General features: G+C 43.0%; 1 protein-coding gene across 1 annotated transcript in view; it reads right to left on the bottom strand.

Moving 5' to 3' along the window:
* EIF2AK1 (eukaryotic translation initiation factor 2 alpha kinase 1) overlaps positions 1 to 23557 on the bottom strand; it is a 91912-nt gene that overhangs the window by 3792 nt on the left and 64563 nt on the right. Inside the window, exons 10-14 of the mRNA XM_073591013.1 lie at positions 22586 to 22691; positions 11086 to 11192; positions 9105 to 9222; positions 1570 to 1649; positions 1152 to 1385 (exon numbers count right to left, since the gene is read on the bottom strand). Coding sequence (XP_073447114.1) covers positions 1152 to 1385; positions 1570 to 1649; positions 9105 to 9222; positions 11086 to 11192; positions 22586 to 22691 — 645 coding nt within the window. The remainder of the gene's footprint in view (positions 1 to 1151; positions 1386 to 1569; positions 1650 to 9104; positions 9223 to 11085; positions 11193 to 22585; positions 22692 to 23557) is intronic.

The following is a 23557-nucleotide window of genomic DNA, read 5'->3' as shown; positions in this document are numbered from 1 at the left end:
CCCATGACTCAGAATCCAGAAGCGTCAGTGCAGCACTGGATGAAAGATGCAAGGGGTCTGTCAGGAGTCCAGAAATTTCATTGACCTTTTATATACACACACACACACACACACACACACACTAATTACAAGCAAACAGATCACAGGTGAGGATGCGTACCTTTAATAGCCATTCAAACCCCTTTGTGTCAACTTGTGTGCATGTTATCAAGCCAAAATCACCAGGGTATGTAAACTTTTGATCAGGGTCATTTGGGTAGTTTCTGTTGCCATTATGGATTTAAAAAGTGTAAACACAGTTGATTGATAATAAATGGCTTCAGCCAAACACTAAGACCCCATACACACTATTAGATTTTCTGCAGATTTTTGTCTTCAGATTTACCAAAACCATGTGGTGCAAGGGCCTGCCTGATTGCATACAAATTGAAACTCTTAAGGTTTGACCTCATATTATTTGGTTTTGGTAAATCTGAAGACAAAAATCTGCAGAAAATCTAATAGTGTGTATGGGGTCTAACCATGAGTAAAAGAAAAGTTTTTGTGTTATTCATATTCTCTGAAAAATAGCCAAGAAATCATAAATTCTGCCAGGGTATGTAAACTTATGAGCACAACTGCATATACGAAAATCGACCAATCCTGATGTACTGACAGCCTCAGTCTCATTTCTTGAGGCCCAAAAACGCCAGGACAGTACAAATCTCTACTTCAAGAAAAAAATTGTTGCAATCTTTAAATTAAATTAAAATTAAACTGACCATAAACCAAGTAATTTTCCTTTAAAGAGCCTCTGTCAGGTTTCTACAACCCTCTGTGTACATTTTGGAAAATTTCCCCTCAATCCTGTGACGAGGGAGCAGGGGGCTTGACCAAGCCTCTGTCTCTATAGACACAGGCACGCAGCTCAGGATCAAGTCATTATAGCAAGCGGCTTCCTATGGTGGCACACCAAGAAAAGGAGGAGCCAGGAATGCAGACGGGGTACCCGAAAAAAGGTGTTTCGGGGCCACTCTATGCAATTTTGCACAAAGCAGGCAAGTTATAAATTGTTTGCTATTTAAAAATCCTTTACAATCACTTTAACAGTGGAAAAAAAGGACAAAGGGGACTGCCATTACAGCAAACATTACCCTTACATTAATACTTACATTTTCCTTTTCATGAAAGAGTTCACATTTCAGCATTTGATCAGCAGATGGTCGCAGTCCACATTCTGCACTGGTCAGTAGCTTAATGTATTTGCTTTGCAATGGCCAGTGAATTTCAAAGGATTTTGGAATAATGCCTTTGCTCAGAGATGTTAAAATGTCATTTCTCTCCATCTCAGTCCAGAATGGGTGGAAGAGTTCCAGCAATATAACGCCCACACTGTACATATCAGACTGCAAGACACAACGTTATGGTTTAAAATGAGAGCAGCACAACCCACTGGAAATATATACAAGTAAAAATGAATAGTAAAACTGATGAAATTTGTTGTTACATGTTGACACCTTCAGAAAGAATATACACATACAATGTATTTATTACTCTTTGCGTAGAGCAACATTAGAAGAATTACTGTACCTTAAAATCATAGTGTGATCCTTTCAACTGTTCTTGAGCAGCATATAAACAGGTGCCAACTCCTGAAGTATGCGTTGACTCTGCATGTGACAATTACATGGCACTGTTAGAACTCAAATGTTTGAAGACATCATATTAAGAAGAAATGGCTTTACAGCAATTAGAGAGTATATAGGCATTACCCATGTCTTAACATTTTTTACAGTTACAAAGACATGAAAATAAGTCTGCTGCATACCTGCAGAATATAAACTGAGCAAATAATACAAAACACATTGTATATGTAAATAAATGATAAAAATGGTGGTGATTGCTGGTGCATTGTATATGATAATGTCAGAAAGGACGGCATTGACAAGAAGAGTGGCTTTGTGTTATTGGTCCTCCACCAAATTTAGCATGAAGGAAGGCTTCAGAGCCACGGATTAAAGTAAAATTTACCATGTGTTAGATAAGGGGTAGGCAACCCCCGTCACTAGTGATGCAAAGCCTCTTTTGCCAGTACTCAACTCCTTCCCCATCAGCTGAGCAGCGCAGGAAGTGTCAGTGAGACACTAATGCATTCCAATTTCAAAATTCCCCACGCGGCACCTGCACTGAGGGGGAGGCACTGTGCACCCACACAATGTAAAAGATGGGAAACATTGTTTGGTTCTCTAACTTTGCTGTAGCTGTGATCGTCAGCTTTTGTGATGGGCGGTCCCTGCTTCCAGGAGGAGGACTGTCATTGGCCACTGCTAAAGCCAAACACAGTCCTGCAAGCCCCGTCCACCATCTGGAGGAAGATGACTCGCTTGGTTGCCACTACCAATCTCAGAAAGAAGGGATTTCACTGTGATTGAGAAAACTACAAATCGGGTGACAGTTTATGGAATTACTGTTGAGCTTCTGGGAACTTTGTTGAAATGATTCCTGAACCTTTGTGTCACTTACTACTGACCCCCTGCACTCTGTGTCCCTTTAAGCCACAGCCAGTATTCAGCACAATGAAAATCACACCCAACTTTTCCTGTGGTGCAGAGCGCCGCATTTTTTCTCAGATGTGGGGGGCCCAACTTATGATCCTGCACACAGACCAACTGCTTTCAGAAAATGCCCCTGACCTGAGCTCATTATTGTGCATCCATTCCAGATACTTGTATGTGACATCACATACATCATGTAAAGTGCCTTCCAAAAGTATTCACCCCCCTTGACATTTTTCGTGTTTTGTTGCCTCACAACCTGGAATTAACATGGATTGTTTGAGGATTTGCATCATTTAATTTACAGAACATGCCCACGACTTGTTGTGAAGCAAGGAGGGCACAGATGAGCAGAATGGCACAGAGGTGGGACAGATGAGCAGAATGGCACAGAGGTGGGACAGATGAGCAGAATGGCACAGAGGTGAGACAGATGAGCAGAATGGCACAGAGGTGGGACAGATGAGCAGAATGGCACAGAGGTGGGACAGATGAGCAGAATGGCATTTAATTTACAGAACATGCCCACGACTTGTTGTGAAGCAAGGAGGGCACAGATGAGCAGGAGGGCACAGAGGTGGGACAGATGAGCAGAATGGCACAGAGGTGGGACAGATGAGCAGAAGGGCACAGAGGTGGGACAGATGAGCAGAAGGGCACAGAGGTGGGACAGATGAGCAGAAGGGCACAGAGGTGGGACAGATGAGCAGAAGGGCACAGAGGTGGGACAGATGAGCAGAAGGGCACAGAGGTGGGACAGATGAGCAGAAGGGCACAGAGGTGGGACAGATGAGCAGAAGGGCACAGAGGTGGGACAGATGAGCAGAAGGGCACAGAGGTGGGACAGATGAGCAGAAGGGCACAGAGGTGGGACAGATGAGCAGAAGGGCACAGAGGTGGGACAGATGAGCAGAAGGGCACAGAGGTGGGACAGATGAGCAGAAGGGCACAGAGGTGGGACAGATGAGCAGAAGGGCACAGAGGTGGGACAGATGAGCAGAAGGGCACAGAGGTGGGACAGATGAGCAGGAGGGCACAGAGGTGGGACAGATGAGCAGGAGGGCACAGAGGTGGGGCAGATAAGCAGGAGGGCACAGAGGTGGGGCAGATAAGCAGGAGGGCACAGAGGTGGGAAAGATGAGCAGGGGGGCACAGAGGTGGGCCAGATGAGCAGGGGGGCACAGAGGTGGGCCAGATGAGCAGGGGGGCACAGAGGTGGGCCAGATGAGCAGGGGGGCACAGAGGTGGGCCAGATGAGCAGGGGGGGGGGTTCAGCGGTGGTCCAAATGAGCAGGGGCGGGTTCAGCGGTGGGCCAGATGAACAGGGGGGGGGCTTCAGCGGTGGGCCAGATGAACAGGGGGGGGCTTCAGCGGTGGGCCAGATGAACAGGGGGGGGGGCTTCAGCGGTGGGCCAGATGAACAGGGGGGGGGGCTTCAGCGGTGGGCCAGATGAACAGGGGGGGGGGGCTTCAGCGGTGGGCCAGATGAACAGGGGGGGGGGCTTCAGCGGTGGGCCAGATGAGCAGGGGGGTTCAGCGGTGGGCCAGATGAGCAGGGGGGTTCAGCGGTGGGCCAGATGAGCAGGGGGGTTCAGCGGTGGGCCAGATGAGCAGGGGGGTTCAGCGGTGGGCCAGATAAGCAGGGGGGTTCAGTGGTGGGCCAGATAAGCAGGGGGGTTCAGTGGTGGGCCAGATAAGCAGGGGGGTTCAGTGGTGGGCCAGATAAGCAGGGGGTAGAGCAGTGGGGCGACAGATGTGCAGGGGGTACAGTGGTCTGAGGTGTGAAGGTGCATGAATTAGGGCCGATCTGAGGCGTGAGAGTGCAGGATGTTAATTTCTCACTACTAAAGTAGTTTGCAGCATTTACTTTATAAAAAATCCTTTTCGTGATTGTGTGTGAAGTTGACATTTTTTGTTATAAAATCAGCACGCTCAGTTTCTTTGAAAACATTTTTCGGCACACTGTGCTCAAAAGGTTGCCTACCCCTGTGGTTAGATCATCCTCTTGGAAAAAATAAATAGAAATATGGGGGGGATGGATTCGTTTTTTTTTTCTGTCTGCCTGTAGCGAGGCAAAAATATTTCTTTGAAAGTCCAGCTTGGTTCCACCCCTTCAAATTCCTAAGCCTTCCAGTATGTTACAGAGGTTGTCAATCACATTGAAGGACAAATACGGAGTATCTGGAGGCAAGATGTTTAAAATTTACAGGTAAAGCAAAGATTTGCATATACAATAGTAACATACTCTAAAGCTATTGATGTTTTTGATATGTGGTTTTCACTTCACACAGTCCCTCTAATTATGTATTATAGAACATATATTATGTATGTATATTATATGCCTGTGTTTGTGTCAGGTTTACATAAAATTAAATATACTTAAGTATAGTACAGAATGAACACACAGTAATTTAGTGCATAATTATAGGAAACGACTGAAAAGCAAGGGCACAGGGGTGGGGGGTTAACTTAACTACTCTTTGTGGCACTGTACAATGTAATCAGTATAACAAGGGAAGGTAGTAAAGGTAATACCATACAAATACCATAGAGGCCTACACAGTTAATGTGTCATTAACCAATTGTCGACCAGCTGCCGCAGATTTACTGCGGCAGAATGGCACGGCTGGGCGAAACAACGTTCTGTAACGTCGCTTCACCCTGTGGCCACTAGGGGCGTGCGCGCCTCCATTGGAGCGGGTGCCCCCTGCTCGCCCATGGAGCCTATGCGAGTGCCCGGCGGTCGCGATCACCGCCGAGCTCCCGCGATCGATCGGGGCACAAGGAGAACCAGGTTCTGTGTGTAAACACAGTTTCCGGTTCTCTGAGGGGAGAAGTGACTGATCATCTGTTCATACAGAGTATGAACAGCGATCTGTCATTTCTCCTACACAGTCCCCTCCCTGCTTCAGTTAGAACACACACTAGGGAACACAATTAACCTCTTGATCGCCCCCTAGTGTTAACCTCTTCACTGCCAGTGACATTTTTACAGTAATCAATGCATTTTTATAGCACTGATTGCTGTATAAATGCCAATGGTCCCAAAAATGTGTCAAAATTGTCCGACGTATCCGCCATGTCGCAGTCCCGATAAAAATCACAGATCGCCGCCATTACTAGTAAATAAAAAAAAATAATAAAAATGCCATAAAACTCCCCTATTTTGTAGACGCTATAGCTTTTGCGCAAACCAATCAATATACGCTTATTGCGATTTTTTTTACCAAAAATATGTAGAAGAATACATATCGGCCTAAACTGAGAAAAAAAATATTTTTTTTATATATTTTTGGGGGATAATTATTATAGCAAAAAAGTAAAAAATATTGCTTTTTTTCGTTTCATATATATTTTTTGTTTATAGCGCAAAAAATAAAAATCACAGGGGTGATCAAATACCACCAAAAAAAAGCTCTATTTGTGGGGAAAAAAAAGGACGTCAATTTTGTTTGGGTGCAACGTCGCACGACCGCACAATTGTCAGTTAAAGCAAAGCAGTGCCGAATCGCAAAAAGTTCTCTGGTCAGGAAGGGGGTAAAATCTTCCGGGGCTGAAGCGGTTAAACCCACATCATTAAAAACCATCAATAAATGGTGTATTACATGCTGTTCATATTCACTCAGAAACTATGGAATTTGTTTTTGTATTCTGCAAAAAACCTGGTTAATGCTGCTGTTCTCTATCTCCCACTTCTGTTCTTGTCCCCATTGCAGTTGGGGATTTTGCAAAAGCAGTTTTGGCAGCTAGTTCACATACTCAGTTTTCAGTGAGTTTCTATGCTGAGCAGTTCCTCCCTATCACATCTGAGCAGCCCATGTGAATATAGAGTCATATATGTGAGCATATACACTCTGGTAAATGACAGCCCACTCCCTCCCACCTCCTCCGTGTCCACTAACCAGCTAAACACAATGGAGGGGGTCATCGGGTTTTGACAGATGGGTGCTACACCTCCCTCTAATTAATAAAGATTTGATTTAAAATATATATTTGAATAATGTATTTGTATTTAAAATGGTTTATTGATATTTATTTTTACTCTGTATCCCAAAGTTTTTTATTTTGAACATGTGACCAGCAGCAGAGGACTAGAAGCTCCTCTTGTCATCGTTTCCCTACAGACAGGCTGGGAAAGAGCTGGGTCATGTGACAGCTGTATATCGATTAGGAAAAAAAATCAAATAATTACAGTGCCATCATCCACATACAGAAAGAGAAGGGATAATATACAGTGCTTTGCAAAAGTATTTACCCCCTTGGCTTTTTACCTATTTTGTTACATTACAGCCTTTAGTTCAATTTTTTTTTTTAATCTGAATTATATGTGATGGATTAGAACACAATAGTCTAAGTTGGTGAAGTAAAATTACAAAAATATATACATAAAACTATTTTTCAGAAATGAAAAAATGATAATTGCCATGTGCGTGTATTCACCCCCCCCCCCCCTTTGTTATGAAGCCCATAAAAAGCTCTGGTGCAACCAATTACCTTCAGAAGTCACATAATTAGTGAAATGATGTCCACCTGTGTGCAATCTAAGTATCACATGATCTGTCATTACATATACACACCTTTTTAAAAGGCCCCAGAGGCTGCAACACCTAAGCAAGAGGCACCACTAACCAAAAACTGCCATGAAGACCAAGGAACTCTCCAAACAAGTAAGGGACAATGTTGTTGAGAAGTACAAGTCAAGGCTAGGTTATAAAAAAAATATCCAAATCTTTGATGATCCCTAGGAGCACCATCAAATCTATCATAACTAAATGGAAAGAACATGGCACAACAGAAAACCTGCCAAGAGACGGCCGCAAACCAAAACTCATGGACTGGTCAAGGAGGGCATTAATCAGAGAGGCAGCACAGAGGCCTAAGGTAACCCTGGAGGAGCTGCAGAGTTCCATAGCAGAGACTGGAGTATCTGTACATAGGATAACAATAAGCCGTACTCTCCATAAAGCTGGGCTTTATGGCAGAGTGGCCAGAAGAAAGCCATTACTTTCAGAAAAAAAACAAAATGGCACATTTTAAATTTGCGAAAAGGCATGTGGGAGACTCCCAAAATGTATGAAGGAAGGTGCTCTGGTCTGATGAGACTAAAATTGAACTTTTTGGCCATCAAAGAAAACACTATGTCTGGCGCAAACCCAACACATCACATCACCCAAAGAACACCATCCCCACAGTAAAACATGGTGGTGGCAGCATCATGCTGTGGGGATGTTTTCCAGCAGTCAGGACTGGGAAACTGGTCAGAGTTAAGGGAAAGATGGATGGTGCTAAATACAGGGATATTCTTGAGCAAAACTTGTACCACTCTGTGTGTGATTTGAGGCTAGGACGGAGGTTCACCTTCCAGCAGGACAATGACCCCAATCACACTGCTAAAGCTACACTTGAGTGGTTTAAGGGGAAACATGTAAATGTGTTGGAATGGCCTAGTCAACGCCCAGACCTCAATCCAATAGAAAATCTGTGGTCAGCCTTAAAGATTGCTGTTCACAAGTGCAAACCATCCCAACTTGAAGGAGCTGGAGCAGTTTTGCAAGGAGGAATGGGCAAAAATTCCAGTGGTAAGATGTGGCAAGCTCATAGAGACTTATCCAAAGCGACAAGGAGCTGTGATAGCCGCAAAAGGTGGCTCTACAAAGTATCGACCTTAGGGGGGTGAATAGTTATGCACATTGACTTTTTCTGTTATTTTGTCCTATTTGTTGTTTGCTTCACAATAAAAAAATATAAAAATCTTCAAAGTTGTGGGCATGTTCTGTAAATTAAATGATGCAAATCCTCAAACAATCCATGTTAATTCCAGGTTGTGAGGCAACAAAACATAAAAAAAATGCCAAGGGAGGTGAATACTTTTGCAAGGCACTGTAAATTAAAAAGTGTGTGTTTAGTATCACTTTAAACCTACAATGTAGAAGTGTAAAGGCTGGAGACAGTAAAAAGAATGGGAATAGATAAGCACCATAAAAGATGGTGGGGGAGGAAGCAGTACTAGGTCAGTGACTTCAGGGTCAGATTTGTTTTGTTTTTATTTTAAATGGGAGTTTAGTTACACTTTAGGAGAAAAGGCTTGTCTGAATAGGAAAGCCATTAATGCATACCCATGGCAAAAAGAAAAAAAATTCCTCTAGTGTCTAGAACTTCCCCTCCGGTGCCTTTACTTACTCGCACTCCTGATTCCTGCTGCAGCCTTGGCAAAGATTCTGGTTATTGACAAGGGTGTGCATTTAGGAAGTTTCAGATGCTGTAGTGCGCCAAGCAGCATGTAGAAGGGAAATCAAGAGAAATACTATGTGTTGGCAGATGGTATTACCAGCTGCCAGGTACTATAAAAAAACTATATGATATTAATGTGTCCTATGGAAAACCATCAGAACTTAGCTTTTATTAATCTGGTTGCACGCATTGGTTAAAACCAGGTTGGCAGGGTAGTGGAGTATTTTTTTGCAATAAAGAAGCTCAAAGCTGTGTACCATAATTACACTCTGACAGACATACACACAAGCCAATTTATAGGTTTTTGTACAAGTCAACATACAAATGCAACACACTCACCATTGGTCCCTTCTTTCTTTAACCAGTGGTCTGAATGTTGTAAAATATCTCTGCAAGCGAGCCCAAAATCCCCAATGCGTACATGCAGGTCTGGTCCGTGCAAGAAAATATTTCTTGGCTGCTCAAAAAAGTCATACAAACATTTTAGTGCAACAAACAAGGGGTGAGCTAAGCTTATTGTAATAGCTAGGCACACATAACTCTGTGCCTAAAAGAGATGACTTAGGATAGCTATATTAAATTAAAAGAAAGCCTTTTCTCTGAGAAAATAGCAAACTACCAATGCTGACTGCTCATTCTGTAATTGTTCATTTGGCTTTCATGCTGCCCTTCTGGCTTCAATACTTTGAATCATTACCACAGAAGAAGTATGCTGGTAAGGGCTTTGATTTTACTCTGACTTTCCTGATCTGTATTCTTGTTCCAGATTAGGGACTTAGAATGTATTGAAACTAGAGGGTCAGCATAATAGCCAACTACTACGTTCTGGTCAACAATGGCAGCGCCCATTTTTTTTCTTAGGAAACATTTAGTTTAAAGTGGTTAAGTCGTATATTGAAAAATTAAAACTTGGCAGCTACAAAAGCGGTAGCTGCTGACTTATAATAAGCAGACACTCACCTATTGCAAGTTCCAGCACTCTCACCTGCCAGTTTTCTTCAACAGGCTTCAGTTCCCAGCACACTAACTGAACAGCCGGCTGTGACTGCTTGCGGATTGATCCTGCAACTTTCTGGGACCTGTGTTGTGTCCCATAAGTCTGTGGAGGAAGGCAGGGCAAGACGGGAGGCGAAACTTCGCTCTTATAACCACGATGATTGGACGGGAAGTGGGCGAGCGGGTGGAACCTGTCAAAACCAGCTGCCCGCTCCCCCCCAAAAAATAATTTTGTGCCAAACGTGAAAGGCCACCATCTTAAGCACTGCAATCAGTTCCAACTGTGCTATTGAAAAGGACTACACCTCGCACTGCTGTCTTCCATCCATATTGACAGCAACCAGTCAGGACCTAGTCTTCTCCAAGTGTGCAATGAACAAAGATGAACCCATAAAACTTGGTGGTCCACTCCACTCCCTGTGGTATCTGCCACTGGAAGCTCACACTAGAGGAAATGCATGGTTAATCGATTCCTGGGCCCTTCAACGTCCTACCAGTGAAACACTGCTCAATACTTGTTTTTCTTTCCTTCTGTCTCCAAATACCAGTATGCAATACATTAACCTCTCCATGACTGGGTGCCTATGTGACTGTAGAGAATCTAGTCATAATTTTTTTTTTCGCCATCAACTTCAAAGTACCTAGGTACAACTAAGCAGGAAATATCTCTCTATCGCAGACAGTAAGGGGCAGAGCACTCTAAAGCCAAAAATAGAAAAAAAAAAATCTCTCTCATTTTTCTCCCCACACAGATTGCACTTCGGTTGAATAAAAAGTTTGCCTCATATACTTCTTATTTTTGCTTTGTGTATTTGACTCCTAGACCCTTATACAACACAAATCAAGTTACGTATACACTTGACTTAGTACAAGTGGACAATAAGTGAAAAAAAAAAAAAAAAATCTACACTGTGGTCCATTAAGTCCCACCTCACCAGAAATCAGATCTACCATAAGTGGACCATAAAAATAAAGTGCATGGGCAAAAATATACCAGCGCATCTTAAAAATGACTCAATGTAAAAAAATGTGTAGAAGACTACCCAAGGTTGCAATTAAGGGCCAACTCTGGGAAATGTAAAAATGATACCTTGCAGTGAGCTGTGCCCACACTGTAGGGTTAACTGCCAGTTTAGTTCTAGGGGACATAGAAAAGAAGATCTACTTACCCAATCCTCCGCATTGTCTGACCAGTCCCTGCAGTCCCACTAAAAGGGATCATTTTTAAATTTCCCAGAGTTGATCTTTACATTTATAATGTTCAATAAAAAATATACTTCTTGTATGGAACAATCGCACATTAATAGTCATGAAAACACCATACCTTCAGATCTCTATGAAGGACTCCCATGGAATGGATATATCGCACTCCCTGCAACAGTTGGTAGAATATTCTGAGTGAGCTAGACACATCCACAAACCCAAAGCATCCTGTGGAAAAGTTAAACCCAGTCAATGGTAGAACACCAAAGCAATCATTAAAGGATAAGTTCACCTTTAGGAGCATGTTACACCCATATGTAACATTCTCCCATAACCCCCCCCCCCCCCCCCACGCGAGCGCACGCACTGGCTTCCCGCTCTGACAGTGGACAGGGTATTTGCTCCACAATTTCCAGTAAATGAGTAGACTACAAGTGCCATCAGCCATTGTGGCTGAAGGCTTGTAGTTCTCAATGAACGGGGAGGGAACTGGTGAGCACTCTCGTAGTTCATTGATTCTTTTGCCATTCAATAACTGCCTTCCCATATCAGAGATATGGGAAGACAGTGTACTGAGAGTCTGCAGGATCCTGGCATTGCACCCGCGATCTTCTGATTGCGGATGCAATGTCAAAAAAATAATAAATGCACATTTTTCTACCTGCAAAAAGATGTTAATTTTTTTTATTTACAAAAAGGTGCACTTTGCCTTTAGCAACTCTCAGAATGCAACCCTGCAAGGTTTTTTAAGAATATTAGGAGATATAGAAATGGATACTGCAAAAAAGTTTTTTTTTTTTTTATGCTAAGAAAACCATAGTAATGAATTGGACACTTTACTGATTTTTTTAATAATAATGTGTGGACTGCTCATTAATAAAGACATTTCAGTCAACCAACTAGTTCCTTTTATAATTTTTATAACTTAAAGCACATGGAGAACTCATAAATAACACAGATAGAAATATAAGCTAGTACATTATATAAGAGGCTATAGTTCACAGGTATTCATCCATGTAAATATTTTTTTTTTTAATTTGAAAAAAAAAAAAAAAAAAACATCTTTTCGTTTCATAGAGTAAAATCTACATTTAGTTAACAAAAAAAAATAAAAAATCAGCACAAGGGATATAACTACTAGTCAGTAGGAAGTATCGCTTAGGCCACTTTTTCCTCTGTGAGCTGAAATGCTTTTTCATAGATCACACACACACACACACACACACACACACACACACACACACACACACGCAGGGTGATAAAACTGAGGAAGCTGTGGCAGGCACTCATCAAGAGTGCCCAACTATGTCCACCCTTTCCACCCAGCTCCTCCATTCATAGAAGCACTACAACAGCTTCTGTAGTCATACAGCATTCTTCTATGAATGAAAAATGATGAATGCAGGAGGCAGACCTTTTAATTTTCCACCCATCCTCCATTCATAGAATGAATAAGGAAGCTGAGCCAAAAGGGTGGGTATAGCTGGGAACTATTGATGAGCGCCTGTGACAGCTACCTCAGTTCTACTAACCCCCTGCTGCACCAGAATATGATGATGGTGGTCATGGTGAGAGGGGCGGGGGAATCTATGGGGGAAGATTTTAGCTAATAGAGGAGCAAAGCAGTACAAGAGACACAACCTACAGTACATGTTCCTTGTTCTGATTTTTAGTTTTATTTTATTTTGACTGAATTTATGTTTAATCTCTTTATTCATTTTTTTTTCTTTCAAGGGATTACAAAAGAATACAAAATCGTAATAAAGAGACAGCATCCAAGTCATACAATAACAGATTAGAGGTCTTTGTCCATATCCTTCAAATCTTTAACAGAATAGAGAATACACTGTCACATATTCACTAATAAAGTTTACATAAAAGAACAGATAAGAGGGATGAAAGTATTGTATAATCCAAGACTTGGTGGTTACAAAAACAAAGATATCCAAAGTAAAGACTTGACCAACAGGGCAACCAGCATGAGCAATTCCCAGGGCAGTCATCACGCCAAACTTTTTGAGAAATTAAAGTTTCAAAATTATAAAAGTAGTGGAAATAGGTCTGCACTGAACCTCCAAGGAGGTTCCAGGTTTCACCAATGTCTGGCAATCACAATGCATGCCTCAATAGTCTTCTTTTGATTTGTTTACAGGGCCCCGGTAGCAGACAAAACTGTGATTTGTGGCACATTTGAAAATTTGTCACTTACTAGTGTTTCGTACAGCTGTAGTATCTTCTCCAAAAAGAGGATGATATGTGGACAAGTACCCCAGATGTAAGCCATGGAACCGGGGGCCTGTAAAAACCTGCAACAGGTATCAGGAATGGATGGATCAATTTTGTGCAGGATAACGGGGCAGCGCTACCATCTGCACAATATTCTATAATTTCATTATTGGGCATGTAATAATATAGAAGTCTTATGAGCTAGAGCTAGTATCTTGACCCAATCCATTTAGTCAGCTGGCACACCTAGTTCCTGTTCCTATTTTAGATAAAGGGAGGAGAATTCTGGTAGGTTTCTTTCTACAGAATTTGGTAGATCAGAGAGAGGAAGTCCTGGTTTGGTGGACTGAGAAAGTAAAAACAAAGTCTATACATGATCTAATCATTTTGACTGAACTTAGACTTACAAATATGAAACTAGATGTCCTAGCAAATTTGAATAAAAAAAATAAAATAAAAAAAAATTTGGTCTACATGGACAAATTCCCATATACCTGTGAACTACGTGCTGTGGTTGGACACAACGCTAGTTTGTCAGCATGTCCCGCCCAATGATTCATGGCTGATACATGCAGATCGCCTGTGTTCAATCACAGAGCTCTGTACACTATTGATCAGTGATCTGGATGTTTCACTTCCATGCAAAGCAAGAAGAAAAAACAGCCAGACAGAAAAGTAAAAGCAGCACACATTACGCATTGTTAGGCACATGTTTAACCCCTTGACTGCCCCATATGGTATCCTCTTCACAGCCAGTGTCATTAGTACAGTTTGTGTACAGTATTATCAGTGATCACTGTAAATGTCACTAGTGATGTCAGTGCCAGATTGCCTCACACCCTATCACAGTCACACTATAAGTTGCCGATAACCACAATTACATTACAGCATCTATACCTGCGTAAATTTCAGAATATATACACACACACACACCATAGTTTGTAGACTATAACTTTTGCACAAAACAATTAATACACACTTATTGGGATTTAGCTCTATTTGTGTGAAAAAAAATTATAAAATGTGATTTGCAGAGAGTGTTTTTGCTTGACCACGCAATTGCCAGTTATAGCAGCAGAGTGCTGTATAGAAAAAATGCTATGGTCAAGAAAGAGGTAAAACCTTCTGAAAGGTCAAGTGGTTAAGGAAGAACTCCAGCTTTCCCTCCCCAAAACAACAGATGCATTGTGTATGTGAGTGAACCCCAGCCACACTGTCAGTCTGTGTGTAACTTCCCTTCTTTAGCTGTATACAGCTGGTTTCTGTGTCTGATGTCACTCCTCCTCCTGGCTGAATTTCAAAGTTCCCTGACTTCCGTTTCCTGCCATTTCCATTCTGGATAACACATCTTCCATGATCCATGTTCTGGGTATTGATGTGGGCGAGTACCAGGGTTACTGTAGGTGTTTCTGGGCCTTCATGTGGCTGGTGAAAGGTGTAAATGTGTCATATGTCCTCCTGTGTCAATCCGGTCTTGCAGCATGTCAAAGAATAATGGCTTACTGCAAGACTACAGAAGAAGGGCTATGGGAGGTTATTATGAAGGGGTTTCATTCATATGTAAAGGAATCACTTCACAGAGAGCAGGGCTCTGGGAGGGTGGGATATGAGGGGTGGGGCTCTCCCTGTTCACACAGGTTGGCATATTTAACTGGGCAGGATTGAATTCTAATTGTGATCCATTCAACCCTGCCCAGCAGCAACACAACTGTTTTTTTTTAGAACAGGCTGTGTATGAAGGGGTTTTCTTCTTGAATAATGCTGTGATCTGTGAGGTTGGACTTGGGAGGTTTGGACTCTTCCTGTAAGAGTGACTGGGTCAATTAGGATGTATTCACTTCCACCCACCATCAGAGCTGTGAGGGAAATTACATAATCTGAAAGACTACAAAGGGGAGTGCATAGCTGCTGCAGGAAGTTGCTGTGGAAGGGACAGAGTCTATCAGATGCATATACAGCCACATTATACAAAGCCACAACTAAACCCAGAATATCAGGGGATCTGTAGACAATAGAGTAACATGGTACTGAGGTGTTATTGCTGGGACTGATCATTCTATTCAGTTCTAGTGAAAAGAAAGGCGGAGTTCATCTTTAAAAAACAGTCAGATACATGACCATACCACTTCACAGAACCAAAGTTTACTGCAATAGATTTTTGGATACTGTAGATCTTGTATTCAAATCTCTATGATTTTGCAGTCTAATGGCACACTGTTGCATGCTTAATCATATCCTTTCCTCGATATGTACCTGTGAAATTTAACTTTTTCAATAAAACTCACTCAGGATAAAAAGACAAAACTGTCAGAAAGCCTTGCTGGCTTGTAAGAAAATAGGATTTTTATTACAGCTTACCTGTAAAATCATTTTCTTGGAGTACATCATGGGACACAGAGCCCAAGTAATTACTTAATGGGTTATGGGCCATCTTCAGGTGTTGACACTGGTATACCCAATCAAGGAAGTTCACTCCCTATATAACCCCTCCTCCTTCCAGGAGCACATCGGTTTTTGTAGCAAAGCAATATTCTTAAATCCCAAAAGAGGGAAGTGTCCCATGATGTACGCCAAGAAAAGTATTTTACAGGTAATCTGTAATAAAAATCCTATTTTCTTTATCGTACATCATGGGACACAGAGCCTAAGTAAATACTTAATGGGACGTCCCATAGCAATGCTACTTGAGGGGAGGGAGAGACAATCAGCAGGGTACCCCCAGACTTGAGGACTTATACCACTGCGCCCAAAGGCGATATCCTCATACCTCTTTACATCCACCTGATAAACTTTTTGTGAATGTATGCACTGAAGACTAAGTTGCGGCCTTACACATCTGAGCCATGGAGGCCTGGTGACGCAATGCCCAAGCAGCACTAACCGCCCTGGTAGAGCGTGCCTTAACTTGAAAAGGGGGAATCTTACTCCTTAATTATAAGTTTGAATTATAACTTGCCGAATCCACTTAGCGACAGTGGATTTCGTCGCTGCCTGTCCTTAGGACCCTCTGGCAGAATAAATAAGACATCAGTCTTAAGAATCTGAGCAGTTGTCTTTAAATAGATTCTCACTGCTCGCACAACATCAAGACAATGTAGTGACTTTTCTTCCCTGGAACATGGTTTTAGAAAAAAACGATGGCAGGACAATATCTTGGTTCAGGTGAAAACCTGAAACCACTTTTTTCCTGGACGAGGGCGTAACACCACTCTGTCCTCGTGAATAATCAAATATGGCTCTTTACAAGAGAGAGCAGCCAATTCCGAAACCCACCTTGCTGAGGATATAGCAACCAAAAATACCAGCTTCTTTGTCAGAAGGACTAAGGGAATATGCTGTATTGGTTCAGATGGCTGGTTTTGTAACACTGACAAAACTAAGTTCAAGTCCCAAGGGCTTAAAGGTGATTTAACTGGCGGATTAATCTGCATCATCCGTTGCATAAAACCCCGGACTAAGAATGCGTAGCAAGCGGTCTTTGAAATAAAATTCATAAGGCTGAGACTTGGCCCTTAATAGTACTCAAGGCCAACTTCATCTCTACGCCTAATTGTAGAAAGGCAAGAATTCTGCCTATGATATATTTCCGAGGGTGCCAACCCTTGGATTCGCACCAGGAAACATAAGCCTTCCAGACTCTATAATGTATAGTTCTGGAAGCTGGTTTCCTTGTATAATATCAAAGTAGAGATAACTGACCTGGAAAGCCCACGTTTCTTCAGAATGTGGGTTTCAATAACCAGGTCGTTAAATGTAGCATTCATAAAGTAGGATGGAATATCGGCCCCTGTGAGAACAGGTCTGGCTTTAGTGGAAGGGACCACGGACCCTCCACTGCCATCTTTACGATTTCTGCATACCATGACCTTCTGGGCCATGCTGGTGCTGCCAGAATTACCGGTTATCTTACCGGCTTGATCCTGCAAAGAAGTCGAGGCAGCAATCGAATAGGGGGAAATGCATAGATCAGTGAGAACTGATCGCACGGTATCGCCAATGCATCTGTTCTGCATGTGAATGGATCCTTTGTTCTGGACACAAAGGTGACTAACTTTATGTTGAATTGGACACTAGAAGATCTATGTCCGGAGTCCCCCATCTTTGACAAACAGCCCGAAAATATGTCGGGGTGAAGAAACCATTCACCTGGAAATAATCTGCTGGCGACTTAAGTAGTCCGCATGCCAATTCTCTATTCCTGGAATGAAGACTGCTGATAGGCACGGAATATTTCTTTCTATGGTTCACCTCTCTCTGCACTGAGAGACTCTTGGTGCCCCCTTTGGTGATTGATATAGGCCACAGCCGTGGCATTGACGGATTGGACCCTGACAGGACAATCTCGTAACCTGGAAGTCCAGGCTTTCAGAGCCAGACGCACTGCCCGAATCTCTAGGATGTTGATGGGCAAGGCTCTTTCGGTTCTTGAACACTGTCCTTGGACAGTTGTCTTCTCTGTCGTTACCACTTTCCAGATAACTGGTCTGAAGGATTTACCTTTTAGCAGATTCTTTAGTAACCACCAGTTGAGGCTTTGGGACACCCTTGGGGACAGCCGCATTGGCAAGTCCAAAGCTTGGATTGTTTTGTTCCAAGCAAATAGAATACTGTTTTGCAACAGTCTTGAATGGAACTGGGCATAGGGAACTGCTTCGAATGAAGCCACCATCTTTCCTAACAACCTCATACAAAGGCGAATGGAGGGATCTCCTTTTGACCTGACCATCCGCATCAACTTTCTTATGGAGTTGATTATTGCCTGGGCAAGAACACCTTTTTCTGGGCTGTATCTATGATCAGACCCAAAATACTCCAGCTTTTTTAGCGGTCTTAAGGAAGACTTCTCTAGGTTGAGAACGCAACCCAGACATTTCCAGGTAACGCAACCCAGACATTTCCAGGTAACGCATACACCTTACTCCGAACACCGATTGGTCTATTAGTAATAGATCATCTAGGTATGCCAAGACTATTTATGCCCTGTGCCCTTAACCAAGCTAGAGGTGGGGCTAGCACTTTTTGAACGCTCGGGGTGCTGTAGCTGGCCCGAAGGGCAATGCTACAAACTGGAATGCTGTTGTTCTACTTCGAACCGCAGAAACCTCTGGTGAGCAGGAAATATATGGTCATGCAGATATGCATCCCTGATGCTGATAGATGCCAGAAGTTTTCCTCCTTGTAGGATAGAAACTACTGACCTGATCGACTCCATAGAAAGGAGCGGATCTTCAGGAACTGATTTGGATTCTTTTAGATCTAGACTGGATCTGTTGAATTTCTGCGTGGATCTGTACATGTACAGGAAATGCATGAAAAAGGCAGTGAAGGTTTTAAGGAACCTAAGAAGAAACAGAGCTATCAGCTGACTCTACTAGAGGTAACTTGTAAGAGGCACGAACCATCTCTGTAAGAGATTTGTACCAGCAATCTCTCAGATTGCGAGGCTGAAAAAAAGGTTCAACTCCAGTTGTCTCCTCCGCAGAGGAGACATCGGTTTGCCTTTCTTCCTGTTTACCTGAGGGTAACCCCTCATCCTCTACCCATTGTTCCCTTAATAAGGGGTCTAAGCTGGGGGAGGGGGATCTAACACGTTTCCTATCCTTTTGGAGATGGATGCGGTTAAAATCGATAATTTTCCTTCTAGGCCCTTCAGGGCGTAAGAAAAAACGCATTTTCAATCATGTATACAGGGGCTGAATGTTTTCTCCTCTAGAGTCTGACGGTGGAAGCCGTCGCCACTGCCTAGAGGCAGCTGCCACTGGCACAGGGGAAGGAGTCCGTTTAAATAAAATAACGTTTATACCTTCTTTTGGGCAAAAGAGTACCATTCCTGCTAGAAATCATTTGGATGTATTTGACCAAATCCTCCCCAAATAGTCGCTCCCCATGAAAAGGGAAACTAGTCAGAAGCTTTTTTGCAAGATGCTTCGGCTGACCAACTTTTTAACCACAGGGTCCTACACATGTGTTTTAGCACAAGCGCAAGGCGGGATGCTTTGTGGATAGAGTCTTTTATGGTGTCTATGGCAAAACATTGCGCCTTTGGTAGTTCGACTAACTCACGGGCCTGTTGTGCAGGGACCTCCCTAAGGGCCACTAGGAACTGGTCCTTTAGGGGTAGCATGAAAGTGGAACGAACCATCTCCATAAGAGTTTGTACCACCAATCTCTCAGATTGCGAGGTTGCATAAGGTTCATCAAATGGTGTTTCCTCAGCAGAGGAAAAAATCGTCTTGTTTTTTTACGTGATCGCCTGAGGGTAATACCTCATCCTCTTCCCACTGTTCCCTTGGTAAAGAGTTTGAGGTGGGGAAGGGGGATCTAGCACGCTTCCTATCCCCTTGGATGGAGGATGCAATTAAAGCCACTAATCTTCTTTCTAATCCCTGCAGGGCAGAGGAAGATGCATCTTCAGTCATGTATACAGGGGCTGAAGTTTGAGAAGCAGCTGCACCACCAATAGGTTCCAATGACTCACCCTGGCTTACCATATCTGGTATCTCCAGAGAGGATAACACTGTGAAGGCATGAATGGAGTTCCCAGGGGGTGGTATTTTTGGCACCATTTTGGCACCCTTGTGGTAGCTCTGATCACAAAGTCACAATGCTAAGCACAAAAGCAAAGGCACTTTAAGACAAATATACTATTTGCTGAGCAATAGTCTAGCAATAATGTCACCATACAGATCAATTTCTGATGCTGAATAACAATTGTATTTCCTGTACTGGAAATGCCTGTTTACACCGTTTACTTGACCCAGCGCTCTTGTGTCATAGCCTCTTCACTTCAGCTGCTCTTGATAGAGACTTTCTGTCACAAGAGAGTCAGCTTTATATGAGAGACTTCAGGTGTGAGCCTGATTATTACTTCCCAGTATGTGCACCTGTCTTAGACCACGTCCCCTTTCAGTGATCTGACCTCCTCCTTTCAAATTAACTTTAGCCCTCGTGCGTGGCACGCATTTGGGACTGTAATGCAGACCCGAAGGAGGAGGCTGCCGCCATCTGGCGCTCCTGGCAGTTTCACTGTATGGGCGCAACAAGCTTTAAACAGGCAAGTAAAACATAATAAAATGTTATTAAACTGCTGCTGCTAAACCTCCCAAACCAGAACAAAGGTCTGCTTGATGTATAAAAAAAAGCTGTGCCGCACCCCTTGAGGGGGGGGGGGGGGGAGATTATATATATTTATTTATTTAGCTGTCGAAACTTATATTCTCATTAAGTGTAAATCAGTTTAGCGCTGACACATTGCCAAATATGCAATACTACCCAAAATGATGTAGTACAGCTTTTACATTGCTGTACCCCCAGCCCCTTAGTTTCTCCAATTTGGGGGGGGGGACATTTTGTTCAATTCAAACCCCCTCATGCAACTGGGACAACACAAGCTGTTGTAGCTGGACAGAGCTGCTGAGAAACAACGTAATAAGGTATGTGTATCTTTACTTCCTCTAGAGGAGATTTTAATTAATTACAATTTTTAATATATGGAAGAAAGGCATAGGTGGACTTTTTACAGGCTTTCATGTGTCTTGCACTGAGGAGAGGCTTCCGTCGGGCCACTCCGCCATAAAGCCCTGACTGGTGGAGGGCTGCAGTGATGGTTGACTTTCTACAACTTTCTCCCATCTCCCGACTGCATCTCTGGAGCTCAGCCACAGTGATCTTTGGGTTCTTCTTTACCTCTCTCACCGAGGCTCTTCTCCCCCGATAGCTCAGTTTGGCTTGACGGCCAGGTCTAGGAAGGGTTCTGGTCGTCCCAAATGTCTTCCATTTAAGGATTATGGAGGTCACTGTGCTCTTAGGAACCTTAAGTGCAGCAGACATTTTTTGGTAACCTTGGCCAGATCTGTGCCTTGCCACAATTCTGTCTCTGAGCTTTTCAGGCAGTTCCTTTGACCTCATGATTCTCATTTGCTCTGACATGCACTGTGAGCTCTAAGGTCTTATATAGACAGGTGTGTGGCTTTCCTAATCAAGTCCAATCAGTATAATCAAACACAGCTGGACTCAAATGAAGATGTAGAACCATCTCAAGGATGATCAGAAGAAATGGACAGCACCTGAGTTAAATACATGAGTATCAAAAGCAAAGGGTCTGAATACTAAGACCCATGTGATATTTCAGTTTTTCTTTTTTAATAAATCTGCAAAAATGTAATTAATTCTGTGTGTTTCTGTCAATAAGGGGTGCTGTGTGAACATTAATGAGGAAAAAAATGAACTTAAATGATTTTAGCAAATGGCTGCAATATAACAAAGAGTGAAAAATTTAAGGGGGTCTGAATACTTTCCGTCCCCACTGTATATAGGGAGTGAACTTCCTTGATTGGGTATACCAGTGTCAACACCTGAAGGTGGCCCATAACTCATTAAGTAATTACTTAGGCTCTGTGTCCCATGATGTACGATAAAGAAAGGGCATTTTCAGTTTCACAAAATTACGCCAAACAAACTGGAATCATATCTTGACTTTCCTGGATTATTTGGCTTATAATGGATTGTATTAGCAAATGCAAAATTGTCAATATGGACTGCCACCAGCAGATAGTGGTGTGATACACCTGCCTATGGATGTGCTTAGATTATGCCCATAATTTTGCCAAAAGTACTGAGGGAATCTAGGAGGGAAAAGGACCTGGGGGTCCTAGTAGAGGATAGGCTCAGCAATGGCATGCAATGCCAAGCTGCTGCTAACAAAGCAAACAGAATATTGGCATGCTTTAAAAAGGGGATAGATTCCAATGATAAAACGATAATTCTCCCGCTCTACAAGACTCTGGTCCGGCCGCACCTAGAGTATGCTCTCCAGTTCTGGGCATCAGCCCTCAGGAAGGATGTACTGGAAATGGAGCGAGCACAAAGAAGGGCAAAAAGCTAATAAAAGGGTCTGGAGGGTATTAGTTATGAGGAAAGGTTGCGAGCACTGAACTTAATCACTCTGGAGAAGAGACACTTGAGAGGGGATATGATTTCAATATACAAATACCATACTGGTGACCCCACAATAGGGAGGAAACTTTTTCACAGAAGGGAGTTTAACAAGACTTGTGGCCACTCATTAAAATTAGATGAAAAGAGGTTTAACCTTAAACTACGTAGAGGGTTCTTTACTGTAAAAGTGGCAAGGATGTGGAATTCCCTTCCACAGGCGGTGGACTCAGCAGGGGGGCATCAATAGTTTCAAGAAACTATTAGATAAGCACCTGAACGACCGCAACATACAGGGATATACAATGTAATACTGACATATAATCACACACATAGGTTGGACTTGATGGACTTGTGTCTTTTTTCAACCTAACCTACTATGTAATTATGTAAAGAGAAGCAGCAAAAAACAAATAAGCTCATAAAAACAAACAGATCTTTTTAATATTGTTTAGACTTACTTGAAGAATCTCCTCTCCTGTAACATTCATTCCTCTCTTCAATCCAATCCCACAAAGACTTTTCACATAGTTTCATTTGTATATGTAACATCAAGTGATACTGTATCTAGAAGAAAAAAAAAAAAAGAAACACGTTTCAGGGGCCTTTTGTCAGTGAACTTTACTGCTCAAATCGAGGAGGTGAAGGTGGATATCTCACTAATCTGGCAGGATTTGCAGAAGTTTCCTGATCGAGTCAAAACGGCTGAGAATCGCCTGAGTGCTGTGGAGGATGCCATCCCGCCGTTGCTGACAGGGTCTGATCGCATGCAACTGCAGATTAACCAGCTACTCACAAAGCAGAATGACATGGAAAACAGACTCAGGAGGTGCAATCTCCGATTTATCGGTCTCCCTGAGGGGGCAGAAGGTAAGGACCCAACCACATTCCTGGAGCAGTTGCTCGTTACTACTTATGGCCGAGAGGCCTTCTCCCCAACCCCCAACCCTTGCAGTGGAGAGAGCACACTGCATGCCTGCCAGACCCCCCCTCCCCAGGGAGCCCCCCCCCGCACGTTCATAGCCAAGTTTCTCAACCATAAGGATTGGGATGTGGCCCTGAGACTTGCTAGGGAGAAGGGCAATATACCGCTCAGGAATATCAAAGAAGCCATTTTTCCAGACTTCTCCATGGAGGTCCAGTGTCGCCACCAGAACTTCATGGAAGCTGAACGACACACAAGAATCAAGCATCTTAAATACTCCATGTTGTTCCCTACTTGTCTCAGAGTGGAGAATACTGGTCGAGTCCTCTTCTTCGAAGATCCTGAGGAACTTGTTGCCTGGCTGGAGCGGCGCAAAGGTTCTGAACGGGCAGTGGATTAAATGGCTGACATATGTTTCTAGCTTTCCAACTTACCTGCATTCCAAACTATGCCTCCAAGCCATACCACCTGCTTTGTATGATTGCACTGTACTAGCTTTCTTTCCCTG

This window comes from Aquarana catesbeiana, linkage group LG06 (assembly GCF_042186555.1).
Source record: "Aquarana catesbeiana isolate 2022-GZ linkage group LG06, ASM4218655v1, whole genome shotgun sequence".
Taxonomy (NCBI): Eukaryota; Metazoa; Chordata; class Amphibia; order Anura; family Ranidae; genus Aquarana; species Aquarana catesbeiana.
The sequence above is the reverse complement of the archived record's forward strand: the minus strand, read 5'-3'. Positions and strand labels throughout refer to the sequence as shown.